The 21,928-nt window shown below is 37.1% G+C and overlaps 1 protein-coding gene and 1 pseudogene across 1 annotated transcript; one reads left to right on the top strand and one right to left on the bottom strand.

The window, feature by feature from the left end:
• The first annotated feature begins 4,425 nt into the window (after positions 1-4,425).
• Positions 4,426-8,731, top strand: LOC127454924 (39S ribosomal protein L33, mitochondrial-like). Its single transcript, XM_051722460.1, has 4 exons — positions 4,426-4,558; positions 5,092-5,110; positions 6,562-6,668; positions 7,054-8,731. The coding sequence occupies exons 1-4, from the start codon at positions 4,537-4,539 to the stop codon at positions 7,101-7,103; spliced, it is 198 nt and encodes a 65-aa protein (XP_051578420.1). The 5' UTR covers positions 4,426-4,536; the 3' UTR covers positions 7,104-8,731.
• Positions 7,355-21,928, bottom strand: part of LOC127454704 (ribokinase-like) — a 63,543-nt pseudogene continuing 48,969 nt past the window's right edge.

The raw sequence follows: 21,928 nt of genomic DNA, 5'->3' as shown, positions 1-21,928 counted from the left end.
CCTCTTGCACATGTGTCTATTGCGGCATGCTGTGATGACATGTTTCTTGAGTCATTGTCAGTAAGCAGGGTGGTTCTACCACAGAATCTGGGAAGACATGAGCTAATTTAACAGTCTGAATGAACTGCTTCCACTGCCTCTGTCAGGTCTCTCCACAGAACCATCATCTAGTGACGCAGGCTATTTCACACACATATCCTGCCAGGCTGCAGCTGGTCCCAGTGTGGCACGTCCAACAATTAATTTCCTGATCCCTGTCTTCCTTTTGGCAGTATTGTTCCCCCTCTTCCATTGCCCTCTCTTTCAAGAGCAAGGGACGGCAACCTTTTTGACATGGAGTGCCATTTTTTATTTTCCTGGTCAATGGCTGTGCCAAAAAAAAAAAAAAAAGGAAAAAAAAAAAGAAATGCTAATTTATGCGATTTTCCGAAGTATGAGTCCACTTGCATTTTGCTGTCCTTTTCTGCATATCTCTGCCCCCTTCCGCATATCGCGGCGCCGTTTTGTGGCGCGTTCTGCATAACGCTGCGGCCCATGCGGCCCCATTTCGCGGCCGGCTCACCGGGAAAAGTCCCGGTTCTCCCAATGGCCATTCCGCCACTGGGAGCAGGCTATTATAGTTATATGAAGTTTTTTTTGCACCTTGCCTGCATTCCAATCTACATCTTGATGTAATCATTCCTCATGGTCACGCAGCGTGTTTTCATCAGCTGAATGGGAGACAAAACACTATTAAAGTGAGACGTGACTCGCGCTGCGCCTCCAAGCCATTCGCGCATCACAAGCAGATCAACTATTTAGCCCATTTCAGTGAATCGCACCTGCAAAATCCTAAAACTTTATTTCCAGGTTTAATTTAGCCTATATTTTGAATAGACTCAGATTTCTGAACCACACGATGTGGGTTTATGTTTCTCTTTTAATCGTGTAATGTCATTTTGAGTGTGACCGTGCTTTAAGGAGGGTGTAGGCCTACCTGTACACTGGGTTGGAAATATCAAGGATTAATAGTGGTGTTTTCCTTATTACATCACATGTTATTCTGAAAGCAAAAAGAAACAAATGAAACACGGAATGTAGGCTGTCATCCGCACAGCCTGACTGAAGCAAAGCGGTGCGTTTACTCGCCAAAAAGTAATCGAAAGTAAAGCACTGCTGGCTCGTGATACACGAATGGCTTGCACGAGTCTGTTGGGTATACTGCAGTCTTGTCACATTTAAACTTTTTGTTTAGTCTCCCATTAAGCTCATGAAAACACGCTGTGTGATCATGAGGAAGGATTACATCAAGATGTAGATTGGAATGCAGGTGCAGGATTTATATAAATACAACAGTCTAGGCCTACTCCTCTCTCGCTGTTGCTGGTGTGCCAGTGGTTACCCCTACTTACTTGTATTCATATGTATTACATGTATTAAGTTTTAAATAGATTAAAATTAAATATACAATATTCAATTTTTAAACTTAAACTAAACGTTCCTGTTTTTGTGCACTTTTATTGATACATGTTTATCCTCTTGATTTATGACACATGCAAATATAACTTTTTGATAACCTATATGCCCTGGCTTTAAATGATATTGTTTTTCAGGACTTTGCTGATTCAGATGGTGAGTGCAGCTGGCACACAGTAGCGGTTTTAACCACCACGCAAACCACGCAATTGCGTGGGACCCCGGACATCGAGAGGTCCCCCACCCCGGTAGGAAAGCTCATCAAAAACTGCTTGAAGGGACATGTTGTTCACGCGCGAACACACCGTTGTCAGCTCGGTGGTTCACGGTTGAAGCTGGCAGGTTCAGGTCAGCAGAACTTTGGGTTTGTAATTTATGAAATATAAATATATATATATATATATATATATATATATATATATATATATATATATATAGACCTTCCGAACTTGTTTCACTTACACGCTCAGATACACGCAAACGGATGAGTTAGGGGCCGTTCACACCAAACGAGTTTTTGTGTGCGTCTGCTCTTATTTTTCCCATTGTTTTCCTATTTAAACGCGCTGGACGAACGTCTTTGACTGCTGCACCGCGTATCGCTGTTTCTTAAGTATCTCAGTGACCGGCGCATTTTTAGACACTGTTTTAAGTTAATAAGAACTTAAGGTTTCAAAAACGCACGTCGAAACACTTGAGTTCTGTTTCATTCGTTGCGCTGCGCTGCGTCTAGACTGTTTTTAGTGCATGTGTCACAAAGATTTAACGTTCAGGCTGCAAAGAGGTGACTGTTACAATGTTTAACATAATTCCAGATGGTTCTGCACCAAGCAAAGTTTCAGCGTTTGATAAACGGGAATGCTTACCCCCCCCCCCCCTTCTCTAATGTACTGAGGGGCCGCCGTGCTTGTGTGTTTACTGTTACGAATGTTGCCTGCAATGCTAACAAAAAATACATCCTTTTGCAACATGGTGAACAATACACTGCAGCGTCAGAATATAAGATCCAGGAGAAAGTAAATTAAATAAGACAGGAATATAATACTAATGTATAAATCCTCAAAGTAATAATAATAATACTGTATCATTTTATAATGACAAACTGGACAACAATAAATACTGTAATTGATGGGTTATAATATTAATAAATACCAACTAAATTCCAAAATGTTACTGGGTGAAAAAGTAGGTTTTCGCACACCCTGTTCACAAAATCAAATAATAATAATAATAATAATAATAATAATAATAATAATAATAATAATAAATAAATAAAGTGTTTTGTAAAAATATATGTAGGTAAATATTGCTTTTTTACCTGTGGAAAAACTGGAAAACATTATAGTTAACTATATTTTTATTTAATTAAACATTTTGAATGTACTTGGCTACAACGGCTGATAGGATGAATTTAAAATTATGATTTAAAATCAATTTTATGTAATTTTTTAAGCAAAAATTTTCTAAATGGGGCCCCGGGTTGGTCGGTTGCTTGGGGCCTCAGAAATCGTAAACCCACCCCTGTGACACAGGTACTGTTTCAACATGAAGAAGGGTCAATATTGAGAGCGAAACTGGATTTGTGAAAACACTACCCAATAGGTAAGGTGAAAAATAACTGGAAACAATAATAATTCTCCAAAGATACAGTAAGAAAACAACCATAAAAAAGACACAGTAAAACTTTAATAAATAACATTTATGCAATGCCAAAAACAGATACATAATATTTAACAATAAACATAATTTTCCATTCTTGGTTAATTTTAGAGAATGCATTAAAGATACAAGATCATAATGAGAAAAAAATAGTGGTTTGCCAACCGCCATAAAACGAAGAAGAAGTAGATTTTTTTAAATTTTTAGTAAATCCACTTTTTAAACAAACCTATTCATTTAAAAAAAAAAAAAAAAAAAAAAAAAATACAATACAGCATTTAAACACTAGGGGGAGTTTAATACCAATCTACATAATGTTAAGGAGGTACAAATTTGTAAGTTTTGATTGACTTTTGTTTCAAGGAATAACGGATTGAATCAATATAATGTTCCATTTCCTTTCTGAAAGCTATAAAACAGGATGTTTTTTTTTTTTTTTTTTTGAAGAAATTGTACTTTTTTGAATATGAAATTTTGCCAATAAAAGAAAAAGATTTATAATATATACATGACTATCTTTGTCTTTTTGTTTCTGTAGAAGACCAAACAATACATGTTTCCATAATAAAACGAATTGAGCATCAATATACTTGACAATAAAATCACATATATTTTGCCAAAAATTCTTTACAAATGGGCAGTGCCAAAATAAATGAATCACAGTTTTAGTGCAGCTGTCACAAAAAGCACAGCTTATATTAATATTATCTTTAAATCTGACAATAAATATTTTGCTGGGTAAATCCTATGTATGAGTTTAAATGATACTTCCTTAACTTTGTTTGTAATTAGAAACGGATTAGGTATGAGCCAAGCCTTTTCCCAAATAATAGTATCTGTAAAATGATTCCAATTATGAACACACATATGATCTAGACACAACATCTCTTTGAAACAGAGCTCTTATAGATCTATATTTAGATGGAGAAGAAAAACAAACTATCCCTATATATGAATTTACTATACTGGGCAAAGACCATTGATGAAGATTAAATCTTGACTGTTGTCTAAACAACATACACACTGCCTGAGAAATTGCACCAAAACTTTTGCATTATCTCCTGGTGTTACAGGGATATTGTAGTGAGCAAAAAACTCATCATAAATGAAAAGAAGGCCATTTAAATTAAATAATTGATATACCAATATAATGCCATTATCAAACCAATATCTAATAAAAAGAGAATTATGTTTATATAAGATGTCCTTATTATTCCATATATATGAGGTGAGAAATTGTTTTTGTATATCATGGACCATGAAATAAAGACCAGAAGAAGAAGAAAAATAGGCTAGATGACGTACAATTGCACACGACACAGGAAACATTGGAGATTTCCCGGAAGTAGTAAGTGACAGGAGCCAGCAGGAGCTCAATGTGACATTTCGCGGTTGTTTCTGATCTGTTATTTAAGTATCAGAATGTTTCTTACTGCGGTAAACCGTGAGTATATCAATAATCGTGCAATATATGCAATAACACAGTGTCAGCAGAAGTGCAATTAATATGTGTAGACTGTAGAACAAATATGTTACATAGAGGCTAATGACTAGCCGCTAGTATCATGTGTACATATTAACAGTTATACCCAGCCTAGTGCGTGTGTGTATTGGTGTAAACATTCTTCACTTTATTCCGTTTTTATAAATTTATTTTAATTATTTTTTTCGCTATATGTAGTTAGCAACATATAAATAATATGGTTCCTCTTTCTTTTTACTTAAACACTTTAGAATGAGATTTTAGAATTTTTTTTTTTTTAGAATCTTTGTCATAATTTTTAATCACATTTTAGCTTTTGCAGTTAAATATCTCTGCTTTGTGAAAAATGTATTATTAAAAGTACAAATGCTCTATATAGTCTTATTAAAGCTCATAAAATGTTGTTTAAAACAGTTTTAGATGAAGTATAGCATGCCACATTGCAGGACACAGCCTATTACTCTAATCTGACCCTTCTCTCTTTCTTTTTCTAGTTGCCAAGAGCAAATCTAAGTAAGTTTTGCTATATGTTACACTGCTTACATGGGTTAAATTGTGAAAGCCCTATGTGATGTGTACTCATATGCAGGTTCAGATGGAATCTGCCAACTAATTCCAATTGTTTGCACAAATTATGGGGAAGTATCTGTGGAATAGATTAAAACATGGTCAATTGTTAAATTGAACTGAAAGTACTATAGTGTTATTGATAGATAATAGCATAATATAATTAGCCAAAATATTTTTTTAAATGAACATGCAATAGTGCAGGAGATGAGTACAACTCAGTGAAGGGCGTTCAGAGACTGCAAAAATCTGCAGAACTTTCTACAGAGTTTTGTGCAAATATATTTCATACACTGCTGACTTTCTGTACTGTATGTAATAAAGCAGTTTTGAACCTACTTAAATATGAATATTAAAACATACTACATTTTAATCTAATTTTAAACTGATAGCATGCATAATATTGCACTAACAGGTACTTGTATATGTTGTGATGTTGTACATTTAACACATTTTGAACTTAGGTAGTCTACTGTCATATGCATACTGTCATATTTGGACACTTAAAAGGAATATTCCAGGTAAAGCTCAATCGACGTTAAAATACTCACTGACTATTTCAAAAGTATTGCCATAAGAAATAAACAATATGCATGGTAACATGATTTTAGTGTGATAAAATCGCTTACTAACCTTTTCTGTGTAAAGTTATAGCTGATTTTACAACTTTGTTGTCACGACGATGTAATTTCAACAAACCCTAAAACAATGGTAGAAATTTTGATTTAAGCAGCTTTACAGCTCAAATAATACAAGTTTTAACAGAAGAATTAATGTAAGTGCTTTTATAAAATTATAAGCTTTAAATTTCTGCCTTAAAACCCTCCAAAAAGTTGCCCCATTTTACATCCATTGTAAGTGCTTCACTGTAACCTCGGTTTTTTGCTTTTTTTAAAGAAAAGGAGGGGTGAGTTGAAATAATTTTTTTTTGTGGTAATCAACATTATGCCACAAATGCTGTTGATTGAGTTTAACCTGTTTTGAACCAGGAATATTCCTTTAATCCACAGAAACGTATGGATGTCATTGAATTAGATAATAAAATATCAAACCATATGGCATTTATTTTAAAGAGAGATGGCACACTTTTAAGTTTGTTTGGTTTTTAATTATAAAACAATTGGTATACTGTCCACCTGTGGATACTCTTCTAGGACACATGCAAATTTGAGGGGAACTGATTTCATACAACCACTAAAAATCATTTGCAGAAATGGCAGAGAAAATTTAAGTTAGTTATGAGGTCTAAATTTTTTTTGTGTCCAGATACCACCGTATGCAATACAAGATTGTTGAATCAATTTGTTTATCCTCTTGATTTTTGACAGATACATGGAAATAAACATACCTGTGATTTATGACATGACCTATGTCCTTCAAATGATCTTGTGTTTCAGGACATTGCTGGTTCAGATGGTGAGTGCAGCTGGCACAGGTTACTGTTTCAACACGAAGAGGGGCAGATTGAGAGAGAAGCTGGTTTTACGAAAGCATGACCCAATAGGTAAGGTGAAAAATTATTTTGATATGGCACTGAGGTTTATGCTCTGTTTTTGCTCAGTATTAATTTGTAGACCCTGTTTAAATGTGAGCAAGCCACACTTTTGAAAGTGTTTGGTGTTTTATCATTACAAATGTTTCAAATAGCTCAGAGTTTGGCGAAATTGTGCTTTTGATATATTGGCAAACCATAAACCCCAATCCCTAAAGTAACAATAACAAAGCATCTTTGGTCTGAGAGAATCTCCAGAGAACATAAATACCAGACCAGCACTCTTGTTCTTATACAATTGAAACACAAGTCTCTATTTTTCAAGTCTATTTTGTATTTCCTTTTCAGTGTTTCACCCTTGTTTGAGTTCATTCTCTCTTTTCATTGCATCCCACAGTAAACAAACATGTTTTGTTCATTGAGAAGAGGAAGATCCGCTCTCTTTAAACATTGGAAGAACTCTTCTGATACAGACACTGATGGTTCATGTGCATTGTGTCAAACTACAGACATGAAACAGCCCCCACAGTCAGGTGATCAAAATCTAAACATCCATGGAGGAGGATTTGAAGATTTGAGTGGAATTCTTGGACCCCACACCTCTACAACTGTGGATGACTGGTTCATTGTAATGAGACCAGACAACCCGTAAGAATAATGTCCTGTTCACTGACCATAATATTTAGTGTATTGTTCGATTTGTTTCTTTTATTTCTTTTTTTTTTTTTTTTTGGACTAAAGCACATTTTTGACACATTTTGCAAACAATGTACCACCTACACAATGATATATTGCCTTAGGCTGAAGTGGATTTGTTGGAATAATTAGCCTGCTAAATTAATTCGTGAGAAAATCAGTGTAAATAAATTTACCATGCTAAAAATAATAGCAATTCAAACATAAAAACGGCTGGGTAATTTGTATTTCTTACAGAAATTGACATTTTATTCAATTTTCACACATTCTTACAACATGTTGAAATCTTTAAGCCTGAGAGTCATTATTGAAAACATATTCTATGTAAGCTAAGCTATATATATAATCATTTACAAATGAAAATCATCAACATGATTTTCCAGTACATGGTATTGTGTATTATACAAACAGCTATTATGTGGCCACTGTGCACAGATTAATGGTATTTTGTTTGTTTTTAAGATAAGGGACCTTGACAAATCACCTTCAGAATAGTTCAGTTGGCAGATCCTTCCAAAATGGAAAGGATGTTTGAGTGCCAACAGTTAGATACGGCTGCGACGAGGTTGGCTCTTCTGGCCATCAAATCCAGTGGCATTATGGGATAATGGGCCATATATAAAGCCAGTGCACCAATGAAGTTGTCACCGGTTCCCTGTTAAGAAATTATAAGGTTCACTTTGTGGTTTGTCTGAGTAATGTTAATAAATTGAAGTGCAGTTTGAAGACAATTGAACTAGTTACCACTTAGAGAAATTAATATGACAGCAGGGGGTGCCATCATACTTGTAAATGGCGTGGGTTCAAATGATGTAACTTTGTACTGTACATAAAGAAATCTGGGAAACAAATGGGAAACAGGTACAAAAAATATATTAACTACCAAATGCTGTAGATCATATTTGATGATAATGATGATGAGATGTTTTTATATAGTGCTTTTGAGTCATATGTGCTTATTTAGCTGTGTGCAGAGCATGTTAAGTCTGTAGATGCTGATTTGGTTACAGAGTGAAATTTCAGGCTTTCCTTGACCTCTATCAGTACGTACTCTGTACTGTAGTGTCAAGCCTCAAAGTCTTTGTGAAAGTCTTCTGTTTGGAGATGTGCACTTATGCACACATGCAGTGTGACATTGTTGAGAAAAATCTGGTTTTGTGACTTGAGATGTTCAGTGGCTGTTAAATCTTATTTAACTTGTGCATTTAGCATTTTTTTCCCCAGGTGAATCTCATAAAGCCTGTCAAGAACTTCTCCACGTCATATTTCACCCCATAATGAAAACATATATTCTTAATTTAGATAATTATAAGTTGGAGGGGGAGGGAGATTTTTTTAAATTTTTATTTAGAGCTCTTTTTTTTTTTGAGTCAATGGTACTACACACTATGGCATCTTTTATTTCCATGACTATAAAATTGATAAGAATACTAATGTTTTACCATGCCTGCAGGGGGTAGACTGGGATTTGGGGGATGGGTGTTGAATTTATGATGGGAAAGCACATAGGAATGCGGTCATGCTCTCAGATTTAACCGCAGATCGCCCAGTCACTGGTTCTCACAAGTCTACTTGATTACTCATCTCATAGACCCTGTCAACCATTTATATTTATTACACACCTTTGACTGTCTTTTCTCACTTCATCTTAAACCACAAGGCCAAAGGCTGCAGTTGTCTAAACTCCCCTAAAGACTGATGACTTCATGAGGTGACCTACGCACACAAGAATCCATTACAAAGTGATCACAGTACACACTGGCCCAGTTTAGCGCAAGTCATTCATTTTGTCTGTTTGAGTAAATAGTCGACCAGCTGGAGTTAAACATATCGTGTGTTAATGAAGAAAGTTCTGAAAAAAGTATTTAATAGCTCCACCCAGCTCAGTCAAAGGTGCTTAAACCCCCACTCATCTTTTTATTATTCTGATAAAGTTTATGCTTCAAGAAATTTGACAAATAGACAAATAGAAAAAAATGTAATTGGTAAATGACCATTCACATTGACAGTTCTTTATCGCTGGAGGTCGCCAGGTCTTTGCACTGTTGGTCACTAGTAGAACTTCCTACTGCATGAATGCCCTAACATTATTGATGGGCTGCACAACTGGCCACATATTTTAAAAATCTGCATACAAATAGAATGTATTGCCAATAAGAACAAGATTTAGTTCTTACTTGCAGCAAATCAGTTTTCTTGTCGCTAAAATATGTAAAAAATTACATTCTGGAGGTTAAAGCATATAAATTGTAGCTGTGCATAATGCATCATACTGTATAATGAACAAGATGAATGATTCAATTGGAATTTACTTTTCTCAACTTAATTGCGTTGCCAATGGTCGCTGTCGCTCGTCCCCTTCAAATGGTAACTCATTCAAAACTGCTATAGCTGTTAGTTTGAATGGCCTAATACTTTTTAAAAGCTACAAAAATGTTTTTGGCAAACTTGATACTATAGAGAGTTTGAACAATTTGCATTATCAAAAGAATCATTATTCTTTTTAAAAGGGGCAATCTTTGTCTTCACAGGCTGCATGGTGACCCTCCTTAAGTAATACTGACATCTGACAACATTGGTCTGATGTTTAGCTACAGTGACATCCACTGCCCCTCCCAGTACTGGCCAAACAGTCCCAGACACATTCTGGTAAAGGTTAGAAAGAGCAACTGGCAATCAAATGGCAAAACTATTAGATGTTGCCAGTAAAAGACCATAGTTTTTCATTATGGTTCTACTAACAGTGAAAACTTTTATGAAGCTGAAGGACATGTTTTATGTTGTGTACTCATAAAAAAAGAAGTGCAAAAAGCAAACACTTCGGCCAGAATTTCTGTACCTCACAACAGTCATTTATCAGAGAGTGTTGCAAAAAATAAATAAAAATGATTGAAGTCAACATGAAATGCCATTAGCAAGCCAGTTTTCTTACGTAAGCTGATATATTTCATAGAAAAATTTATGGTGGACTTTTATTTATACAACAGGAATTGTATGAAAACTGGCCATAACATACCACAATTTAGCAAGGTGGCTGGAGGTAAGGGGTTAAAAAATAAGAGGGCTTGGTGACACCAGCTGAAAGTCACTTCAGAGGCAGAGCAAGTTATTACGTTTTAATGAATGATAATGAAGAGAAACATTTGTTTTCTTTGGAATATGCAATGAATAATGCACAATAAGACCAGGAACGAGTTGTAAAGTAAATAGCATCTGAGCACGTTAACATGCACATCAACGTGCTGATTACTCACAAAAATCAGCTTATTTAAAAAAATTGTGAGAAAACTGTGTTTACATGAGATTTGAAATAATCACATTATTCTCTGCTTTTTACGGTGAGAACACCGGTAAAGGTGATTAAATGCCATGCAAAATCGTCATAATGGACATAAATCTACCCGTGTTGACTGGTTTATTCTTACGGCGTTTATGACACCGATAAAGGAACGCCGTTTATTGCGTTTTCATAACCACACGCATTGTCGGCTTATTAAGCATAATCGGTGGAAGAACGTGCATGTATACGGACTCATTGACTATGTTTACATGGACACCAGAAAGCGGCTTATTGCGAGAAAGCAGCATTCCTGTTTACATGCACTGTATAAGTGGCGTACTCTCGTATGTGGCTCGGTCAATAAGCAGCTTTCTCTACAGCAACGTAATTTTCCCAAATATGCAGCGGAATTGTGCTGAAATAATGGGGTTTCCCTCGATGTAAGAGTGCATACGCGAACGTGAGGGATTGTTGATATTTTACATTGGTGTGTATAAATTGGTATAGTTTATAGTGTATGTGCTTTTCCAAGTGTAGTCCCAAAAATGTTGAGTTCTTTCTGCTGTGTTGACTTGTTGGGCTCCATCATATGACATTTGTTATCTGGACTGTTATCGCACATGATCTTCAAAATCCTGTTAGAACGCCGCTTATGTGTTCACATGGCCACATTAAGCTGCGTTCTCTGGGTGAAACGTAGGTGTGTTAAACTGCTTTCTCTTAATCCCTTAAAGGAATAGTTCACCCAAAAATGAAAATTTGCTGATAATTTACTCACCCTCAGGCCATCCAAGATGTATCTGAGTTTCTTTCTTCATCAAAACAGAATTTAAGATTTTTAGGATTTCATTTCAGGCCTCCTCCTTTAAACAATGCAAGTGAATGTACTCCATTTTTTGTCGGTCCAAAATGCATATTTAGGGTGCATCAAAATAATCCACACGACCCCAGTCGACAAATAAAGTTCTTCTGAACCCAAACGATTGATTATTTTTAGAAACAAAACAATACTTATATACTTTTTAACTACAAATGTTTGTTTCTGTACATCTCTGTGATGCGCGCTCAGGAGAGGGAAGACGTAAGCTCATTGGTAAGGTCATGCGTGGAGGAGGAGGAGGCAGGAAGTGCGTCATTGTTTACAAGAGAAACTTGCACAGACCAAGCGCCGTTCACAATCCAAAGCAGTCCAAAACAATTTCAAAACAATATAAAATAAAAATAAAAAATAATTTCCAAATAATAATAATAATAATAAAAAAAAAAACATTACTGCAGTAAATATCCATCCTTTATTTCAGAGCAATGCTTTTTCTTTAGCAGAAGTATATAGGCTTTATGACTGTCAGGAATTCAAGCCACACAAGTTGTCATTAGTGAAACCAAGTGCGAGAGTGTTTACTGAGATTCACAGGATTTACAGGGTTTACACAGTGAGATCAATGGTACAGGTGATATCACACAGAAGAGAAGCTTTACAAACTGAAGAAGGATTCACAAGGTTGATGTCCACAGAACTGAAGAAGAGGTAACAGGCGAAACAGCTGGGTAAACAGATATCGACAAAGATCAAGAGCAAATACAGACAGGTAAATAAACACTGCGTGAGAGCAGTGCGGTCAAACTAGAGTCCTTTGTGTGAGACTTGACAGTGAAGTGGCGTGAATGTGAGTTATTTATGCAGGCAGTGATGAGCGTGTGAATTGAGTGCAGGTGCGGTGAATTAGAAATCGGGTGATGAGGAGCGGAGTGATGAGGGAGGTGCAGAGCCCGAGGAAGGCGTGACTATGACAAAAGCTGTGTCTCGTTTCGAAGGCTGCATGCTAGGTAGGACGCGTCCTTTGACGGCTGCAGTATACTGAGCGTCCTCCTTTAAACGAGCCTCGTTTAAACGAGACGGCCTTCGTAGGACAAACGTAACGTGACAGCACACCACTCTTTAACAAGCGCGAGCACTTTGAGTGAGAAGGGAACAAAGTCACTTTAGAAGGGATTGTATGAGGTAAATTTTAGGAGAGTTATGATGTAAAGAGAAAAGAAAATAGATTTTGCAGGTGTACTTTTAGTCTAATACTTCATTTTAATTATATATTAATATAATTATACATATTATATACTATGCACCCACCTACTGAGGTACTTCAACTTGGGAATTAACATTCCCTGCGTTTGAACATCATATTTACGGGCAAATTGGCGTAATTTTTTTAGACATTTCCGTTGAAGCAAAGAATTGTGGGTTGTGAGTGCCCACGAGGGATACACCTCATACATCCTCCGAATTCCTGTGAAAGAAGGTCGCATTCTAAGGCTGCATTTGAAGTGTCCTACTCGCTTTTCTGAAACGAGACAGCCTCGATGACGTATGCGGCTGACAAATACGACCACCGGAGGACGCAGCCTTCCAAATAAGACAGCTATAGTTTTCACACATACCTGAGTTCGCTGGAAAAACAACACGGGCACAGCTGATGAATTCAGATATTGATCCTTTGTTTTTTCGATGGTCTGAAATCCTCAGGCGTAAAATGTTCACTGCACACCCTCCAATATTTGAGAGAATGTAGGGTTGTACTGATATCCAGGTTCAGCGCGATAAGCCAGAGCTTCAATCGCTCATGATCACGTATAGGCAATCGATGAAAAGTTAATATTTTTCCCGGTGTGCATTTTCTTTGGGGTTTCTGAAGGTTGAAGCATCCAGGATACACACACCAAATGACCATTTTGAACAATACACTTATACGAATACAAATCTACAGCAAAGACAATTAAACTTTTGTGCAGCACTCGTTCTCTTGTAAACAATGACACGCTTCTTGCTTCCTCCATGCGTGACCTTACCAATGAGCTTACGTCATCCCTCTCATGAGCGCATGTCACAGAGATGTACGGAAGGGAACATTTGTAGTTAAAAAGTATATAAGTATTGTTTTGTTTCTAAAAATAATAAATCGTTTGGGTTCAGAAGAACTTTTATTTGTCAACTGGAGTCGTGTGGATTAATTTGATGCACCATAAATATGCATTTTGGACAGTCAAAAAAATGGAGTACATTCACTTGCATTGTTTAAAGGAGGAGGCCTGAAATGAAATCCTAAAAATCTTAAATTCTGTTTTGATGAAGAAATAAACTGAGGGTGAGTAAATTATCAGCAAATTTTCATTTTTGGGTGAACTATTCCTTTAAGGCCCAGATTTACTTCATATGAAATCGAAGAATGAACAGGTATGACATAATTTAGAACAAAATCTGGCCAAAAAGGTGTTTTTGCATTCGTTTCGGTGATTCGGTACAGCTCGCCTGGGCGAACATTTAAGAAAACTTCTAACCGGCTGCTAAACACCTTGCTGCCATTGGTCCATGTCATCGGTAGGTATGACCTGAAGCTCCACCTACTACTTTTTTTCAGTTTTTCAGTCAGTATTTAACGTGAACACATTGGGGTGCAAGACCATGGCTTGCGTTTTTTGTTTTGTTTAATTATAAGTCAACAAAAGGAATCAAATCTTCTAAATTACTGTCCACAAACAGTATTCCGTTGCTCGGTTGTTTAAAACTTTTTTTATACCTCTGAAAGAAGAACTTCTCTGGAAGTATATCGGGGCCTTAAAATGGCTTAAGGAAATCAGCGTTCTCGTTTACATGATGTTTCAGAACACCTCTTTCTTCAAAAACCCTGGAATAAATGTTTTCTTAAGTGCATGTTAACATGGTCACTATTGATTTCATTTTTAATTGAAGTCTGCCAATGTCATATACTCTAGCGCCTCATGTAGAGCTAGTCCGAGGATTATCCCGAAAAGAGAAAAAGCCTTGGAAAAATGGATGGTTGCAATAGTTATAACAACTACGGAACAAATGAGAGTTCGACAACAACATGCATCTCTAAGTCCATTGGTTAAAAAAGGGTCCAAAAGCAAGAGTGGATGACTCAGGGATGACATGATAAAGATGGCATTCATGAGGTTAATGCCAAAGACTTCCATCTGAGGTTACTGAGTGGATGACCAGTAGGTGGGGTGCACAAAGTCAAAACATCAAGAGAATTAAAAACTCATATTGTTTCATTCTGTGACTTATCACAAACCATTAGGATTTTCATATGGTTTGTGTACCATCAAGAGTGTTTTTAGAAGTAACCCTAAAGGTTCTCATTTCTGAACACTCAAACAGTGTTTGAGTGTCAGTGTTGTTTATGGTCAAATCTCCCAAACCTCCAAATGCAAGATCATGGGCCACCCACAGTCCATCTGAAGTGTGCTGTAGGTATGGGATGTATGGGAACCTAGTCTACGCAAACACACACACATAGGCTACAGAGAGGATCTCATTAAAAGTTTGTACAGCATGGGAAGAAAAAAAGGCCTTCATAAGATTAATGGCAGAAAAGGAATGATCTTACGATGAGTGGGTAGAAACGTAGATGGAAACTACTTGCCCATTCAGATTTGCAGCAGTGTCTAACTTTGCTTTTCATATAGTGCCACACCACAGGGCTTTTGATCACTCAAGGAGAGTCTAGCTGTAGTGAAGCTGAAAAAGATGCTTTTAACCTGAGACTTCGTGGTGTCAGTCATCAACAGAAGGGATTCCTTGATCGTAAGCACATAACAGCATGGTCCTTTAGAATCAAAAGATGTGCGCACAGCACTTAAGACACCCACATAAGTAGTCCTTAGTGCACAAGGTTTGGCAGAATCATTTTTTAAAGTATTCTGGGCTGAATACTAAATACTCTCTCTTAAATGTATTCAGTAATGTATTCCGATACACCACATAAAAAGTAACATATTCAGAATACTTTTAGAATACATATTTATAAAGGCAAGTTACAACTGGAAGAATTACGTGTGATATGTCATTATTATCTTTTCTTAGATTTCTTTATTGGATGTAGAAGGCAAACAGAAGGAAGTTTGTGGTTAACTACAATATTTTGATATGTTAACCCATTATTTGATTGGACTGACAAATAATAATCCATTTTGACACAAAATTAGATAATAAATTAAAACCATATTAATTTGAGATAATAACTGAATGCCACTAGCAGAAATAAAACAAAATAGTGAGCTCATGTGACAACAATGTAGCATATTAGTGATTTTAACTAGGCTTGCTTGCATATTTCCATAATTATTTTTGGGTCATTTTGATTCTCTTACTCATCATTTTTTTTAAATTGTATTTATTTATTTATTTTTTTTTTTATTGTTTAATATTTTTTGTGAATCACTTCATATGAGATAAAAAAAAAAAAAAAATGAGATATACTGTAAATATTAATATGCCTGTTCATTACAATACTTTTGACACTGAACTAGCTGCTCATATGTCAATAAGCCACAAATTTTACAATAGCTATTTACATAAGGTTTTTCTGTCATCGTTTCAAATCCTCTGATTTATTTCAAGTCCTTTTCCCTCTTTCAGTCTTTGCAGTACTTTCTCCCATATTTCACCTATTCATATTATTGTTGTTTCTAACTGCTATTTTACAACAGATCTTCATTCTGCAAGTTTCAGATTTGGACGTGACTCACCAAATGCTTATGGAGAGCCGTCCATCTTTACACTGCAAAAATCAGCACAGAAGCTGCATCTGCAGCAACATAAATGTATTTATACAGCAATTATAATTGCAGGGAAAGAATATATCATGCACTCAAATGTTATATACAAAATATAAAAAGTATTTGCCCCTTCCTGATTTCTTCTATTTTTGTATATTTTTCATACTAAATTGTTTTAGATCTTCAAACGAGATATAACATAAAACAAAGGCAACCTGAGTAAACACAAAATACAGTTTTAAAATAATTTTTTTATTGAAGCAAAAAAGTTATCCAACACCTATATCAACCATGTGAAAAACTGCCCCCTGAAACTTAATATCTGGTTGTGCCACCTTTAGCAGCAACAACTACAACCAAATGCTTCTGCTAACTGGAGATTTGTCTTTCACAACGCTGTGATGGAATTTTGTCCCACTCTTCTTTGCAGAAATGCTTTAGTTCAGCCACATTGGAGGGTTTTTGAGCATGAACTGCCTGTTTAAGGTCCAGCCACAGCATCTCAATCGGGTTCAAGTCAGGAGTTTGACTAGGCCACTCCAAAACTTTAATTTTGCTTCTTTTGAGCCATTCAGAGGTGGACTTATTCCTATGCTTTGGATCATTGTCTTGCTGCATAATCCAGTTGCACTTGAGCTTCAACTCACGGACTGATGACCGGACGTTCTCCTTTAGGATTTTCGGGTAGAGAGCCGAATTCATGTTTCCCTCAATTATTGCCAGTCACCCTGGCCCTGAAGCAGCAAAGCATCCCCACACCATCACACTACTACCACCATGCTTGACTGTAGGTATGATGTTCTTTTTGTGCGATTCTGTGTTTGATTTACGCCAGATGTAACGGGACTCCTGTCTTCCAGACAGTTCCACTTTCAACTCATCAGTCCACAGAACATTCTCCCAAAAGGTTTGAGGAGCATCAAGGTGTGTTTTGGAAAAATTCAGACAAGCCTTAATGTTCTTCTGGGTTAGCAAAGGGTTTCAACTAGCCACTCTTCCATGGATGGCCAGTGTCTTTCTGATAGTGGAGTCATGAACAGTAACCTTTACTGATGTGAGAGAGGCCTGCAGTTCCTTGGAATCTGTCCTTGGCTTTTTTTTGTGACTTCCTGGATGAGTCATCACTGTGCTCTTGGAGGAATTTTGGAAGGTCGGCCACTTCTGGGAAGGTTCACTACTGTGCCATGTTTTCTCCATTTGGAGATAATGGCTCTCACTGTGGTTCTTTGGAGTCCCAGAGCCTTTGAAATAGCTTTGTAACCCTTCCCAGACTGATGATATGATCATTTCTGGAATTTCTTTCGACCTTGACATAGTGTGCTACTGAGTGAGACCTTTTAGCCAACTTCATACTAGTCCAGTTGAACCCCATTATGAATGCAGTTTCATAGATTTGGGGATTTAGCTACTAAGGGGGCAAATACTTTTTCCACACAGGCCTAGTTGGTATTTGATAACTTTTTTGCTTCAATAAATAACATTATCATTTAAAAACTGCATTTTGTGTTTACTCAGATTGCCTTTGTTTTATGTTAGATTTTGTTTGAATTTTTTAAAACAATTTAGTATGAGATATAAAAAAAACAAACAGAAGAAATCAGGATGGGGGCAAATACTTTTTCACAGAACTGTGAAAAAGCATTTGCCCCCATCCTGATTTCTTCTGGGTTTTTTATTTTTTGTATATCTCATGTGAAAATATGTTGCTAGCTTGGTTGACGAGACTTTTTCTTTCAAATCTGCCTTATTTTGTGGCCATTAAGAGATAAGTAATCTAAAAGTATTCTAACAAAATTTGATAAAGTAACTGTAATTTGAAGTGCTTGAAACTGTAATGAGGGCTGAATACAGTTACTTGTCTTGTCTTGAAAACAAGCTAAAAAGTTGGTATAGAGGTAGTAACCCACTAACCCATTGTTTTCCCAGACTGATCTCACAGTGAATTCAGAAACAGCAGGTTAACTTCTCTTAAACTAAACTTGGTTTCTGCTTACCGAAACCATAAACATGCTTGAACTGATGCAAAAATGTCTAATGGGAGATGCAACTTGTCAGTAACTCAGCACAATGGGGCCATTGTCAGGGTACTGGGACATTTGGAAGCAACATTCCGACTCCCCGTGTCATCATGTTGTTTTTTTTCCCAATGATTTTCCACTACTGGCCTCATTTACATAAGTTTGAAATTTGTTTTAATGAAAAACTAAACTGTCAGTCCCACAAATTCAAATCCCTGCTAAGTTAATGGACCTAACTCTCTTTCTGCCCTCTGGGAAGAACAAATACTTTCTCAGTGATTATTGGTGGGTGGTCCCTCATGGCCTTGGCAGTGACCAATAAACTAGCTGTTATAAACATCTTACACCAATTCAAGAACAAGCCATACTGTCCACAAACCAACATAAGTGTTCTTATCCAAACTTTTTTGGGCATCATCTTCCTCAACAAACACAAAGACACATATTGCACATGGCACAGCAAGGCGTCGATTGCTGTCCATCCAAAATGTGTTGGATTAATTGATTGGGAATCAGTGAAACATAAACTCAGCAAAAAAACAAAAAAACAAAAAAAAAAAACAAACATCCTCTCACTTTCAACTGCTTTTATTTTCAGCAAACTTAACGTGTAAATATTTGTATGAACATAAAAAGATTCAACAACTAAGACATAAACTGAACAAGACATGTGACTAACAAAAATGGAATAATGTGATTTTGTGTGAGAAAATCAAAAGTAACTGTCAGTATCTGGTGTGGCCACCAGCTGCATTAAGTACTGCAGTGCATCTCCTCCTCATGGACTGCACCAGATTTGCCAGTTCTTGCTGTGAGATATTACCCCACTCTTCCACCAAGGCACTTGCAAGTGCCTTCACCCTCCGATCCAACAGGTCCCAGACGTGCTCAATGGGATTGAGATCCGGGCTCTTTGCTGGCCATGGCAGAACACTGACATTCCTGTCTTGCAGGAAATGATGCACAGAATGAGCAGTATGGCTGGTGGCATTGTCATGCTGGAGGGTCATGTCAGGATGAGCCTGCAGGAAGGGTACCACATGAGGGAGGAGGATGTCTTCCCTGTAACGCACAGCATTGCAGGCAATCTCAATGACAACAAGCTCAATCTGATGATGCACTGATGGATGGATTGTGTGTTCCTGGTGTAACTCGGGCAGTTGTTGTTGCCATCCTGTACCTGTCCCACAGGTGTGATATTCGGATGTACCGATCCTGTGCAGGTGCTGCCACTGCGAGGACGATCAGCTGTCCTTCCTGTCTCTCTGTAGCGCTGTCTTAGGCGTTTCACAGTACAGACATTGCAATTTATTGTCCTGGCCACATCTGCAGTCCTCATGCCTCCATGCAGCATGCCTAAGGCACATTCACGCAGATGAGCAGGGACCCTGGGCATCTTTCTTTTGGTGTTTTTCAGAGTCAGTAGAAAGGTCTCTTTAGTGTCCTTAGTTTTTATACCTGTGACCTAAGCTGTTAGTGTCTTAACGACCGTTCCATAGGTGCATTCATTAATTGTTTATGGTTCATTGAACAAGCATGGAAAACATTGTTTAAACCCTTTACAATAAAGATCTATAAAGTTATTTGGATTTTTACAAAATTATCTTTAAAATACAGTGTCCTGAAAAAGTTTATTTAAATGACTGCCCCATTTCTAAGCGGGGAATGTGACAGACACACAAATGAGAGATTTCAGCAACAATAGTCAATAGTTTCAACATCTCCTACCTTATGGATGTATTTCAAGTTGGTAAGTGGGCATGTGGCTTATGTTCTTCAAATCAAACTGAAATCAAAAACAATTTTATCCATAACACTTGGTGCTAAGTAGTTGTGCAGGAAGCAGTTGCAAACTGAGTCACATACAAAAAAATTTCACTTTCCATACCTATTGTCTGAACAACAGTGTTTATTTTTTATGAGGTCTATTTGCTGACACTGCAAAAAATGCTGTATTCAGGCTAAAGTGCAGAGAGCAGTGCATTGCTTTGTGACTCACTAAGCTATGCTCAGGGAAGCCCGGTAAACACTTTAACCTTCTGTTGAATGTTCTTTAAAGGTTAAGTGTCTAATTGTTGTCAAATTTTTTGGATGGTTCCTTTCTCCTTTATTAAGTATAATGTGCAGAGTCAACCATAAGTAAGCCATTTGTTGGGTTCATATCCCCAAAAGTCAAGTCAAAGTTTATTTGTTGAGCACATTTTATGAAGTGATGGTGACGTAGTGGGCTAAAGCACAGAACTGGTAAGCAGAAGGTTGCCGGTTCGATCCCAACCACCATTTGTGTCCTTGAGCAAGGCACTTAACTCCAGGGGGATTGTCCCTGTAATAAGTGTCCTGTAAGATGCTTTGGATAAAAAGCATCTGCCAAATGCATACATGTAATATAAATGTAAACATTTAAAAACAACTGAAGTTGACCAAAGTGCTGTACAGTACATTATACAGAGCAATAAAACCAAACAACAAAGGACAAGATAAAAAAGGTAGACACAGAAGGCAAGGTATCAAGGTAAGTTAAAAGCCAATGAAAAGAGGTGGGTTTTTAACCTAGACTTAAAAACAGGTAGAGCAGTTCTGATATGAGCCGGCACACTGTTCCAGATCTGGGAACGTAGAGTAAGCCATGGTCCCCAGATCTTAGGGATCGAGTAGGCATGTGGGGACACAGCAAATTTGAAAGATACGGAGGTGCTTGGTTGTTTAATGATTTGTAAATGAATAATACAATTTTAAAATCAATTCTGTATCTGACCGGTAACCAGTGTAGTGAGATTAAAATTGGGGTGATGTGCTCAGACTTGCGTCTGCTCTTTAGGAATCTGGCAGCAGCATTTTGGACCAGTTGTAGACGATTGAGGGCAGATTGATTAATTCCAATATAAAGGGAATTACAGTAGTCTGAACAAAGGCATGAATGATTTTTTCAAGGTTTCTCGCAGAGAGAAAATGTTTTACTCTGGCTTACAGTCGTAAATGGAAGAAATCTAATCTTACCACAGCATTAATTTGTTTATCAAATTTAAGGTTGTTGTCGAATAAGATACCTAAGTTCCTAGCACATGATGTAGTAAAAGAATAAAGAGTACCTAACTTGAGGTTGCACACATGATTACTGTCATTAGAACTGAACAAAAAATATTTGAGTCAGCCATGCATTCAGTTCCTTTAGACAGGCTAGTAGTGGCTCAAGGGTATGCTTGTCATTGCGCTTCAGAGGTAAATAGATTTGGGTGTCATCTGCATAACAGTGAAAAGAAACACTGTATCAGTTGGGAAGACATGCACAAGTTTCTTTTAAAAAAGTGATGCCCCATCATTCTTCGAAAAGTAAACAAATGGAAACATGCCTTGCTCCTGTCTAGCCATTGAGATAAAATCTGGCATTTGCCCCCATTCCCCTCCTTTTCTACGTTTTTAACAAGTGAGGAAAAAACAAAGTTACTGGAAGAGGGATCAGGGCATCCAAAAGAGCTAAACAACTCAGGATTTATGGTTCATCAACGTGCGCGGAAATGAGCCAACGGCCACGTGGAGACCACAGCCAGGCGGACTCCCACTGTGTGGATCACTGCTAAGCACTGAGTCACCCAGAGAGGACAGGGGAGCGAGGGGCAGCCTACTCTGTTGAAACTGGAAATGTCATGCTGCACTCTGTATGTGAGTGTGGATGACTAAAACAAGAGAGGGAGATGGAGAGA

This window comes from Myxocyprinus asiaticus, chromosome 17 (genome assembly GCF_019703515.2).
Source record: "Myxocyprinus asiaticus isolate MX2 ecotype Aquarium Trade chromosome 17, UBuf_Myxa_2, whole genome shotgun sequence".
Classification (NCBI taxonomy): domain Eukaryota; kingdom Metazoa; phylum Chordata; class Actinopteri; order Cypriniformes; family Catostomidae; genus Myxocyprinus; species Myxocyprinus asiaticus.
Note: the sequence above shows the minus strand (reverse complement) of the source record. Positions and strands in the feature narration are given on the sequence as shown.

Excerpts from the sequence above, each read along its gene's own strand:
- LOC127454924 (XM_051722460.1), top strand. The coding sequence starts at position 4,537 with ATGTTTCTTACTGCGGTAAACC. Across the intron at positions 6,669-7,053 it reads ACGAAAGCATGACCCAATAG|TAAACAAACATGTTTTGTTC; the intron begins GTAAGGTGAAAA and ends TGCATCCCACAG.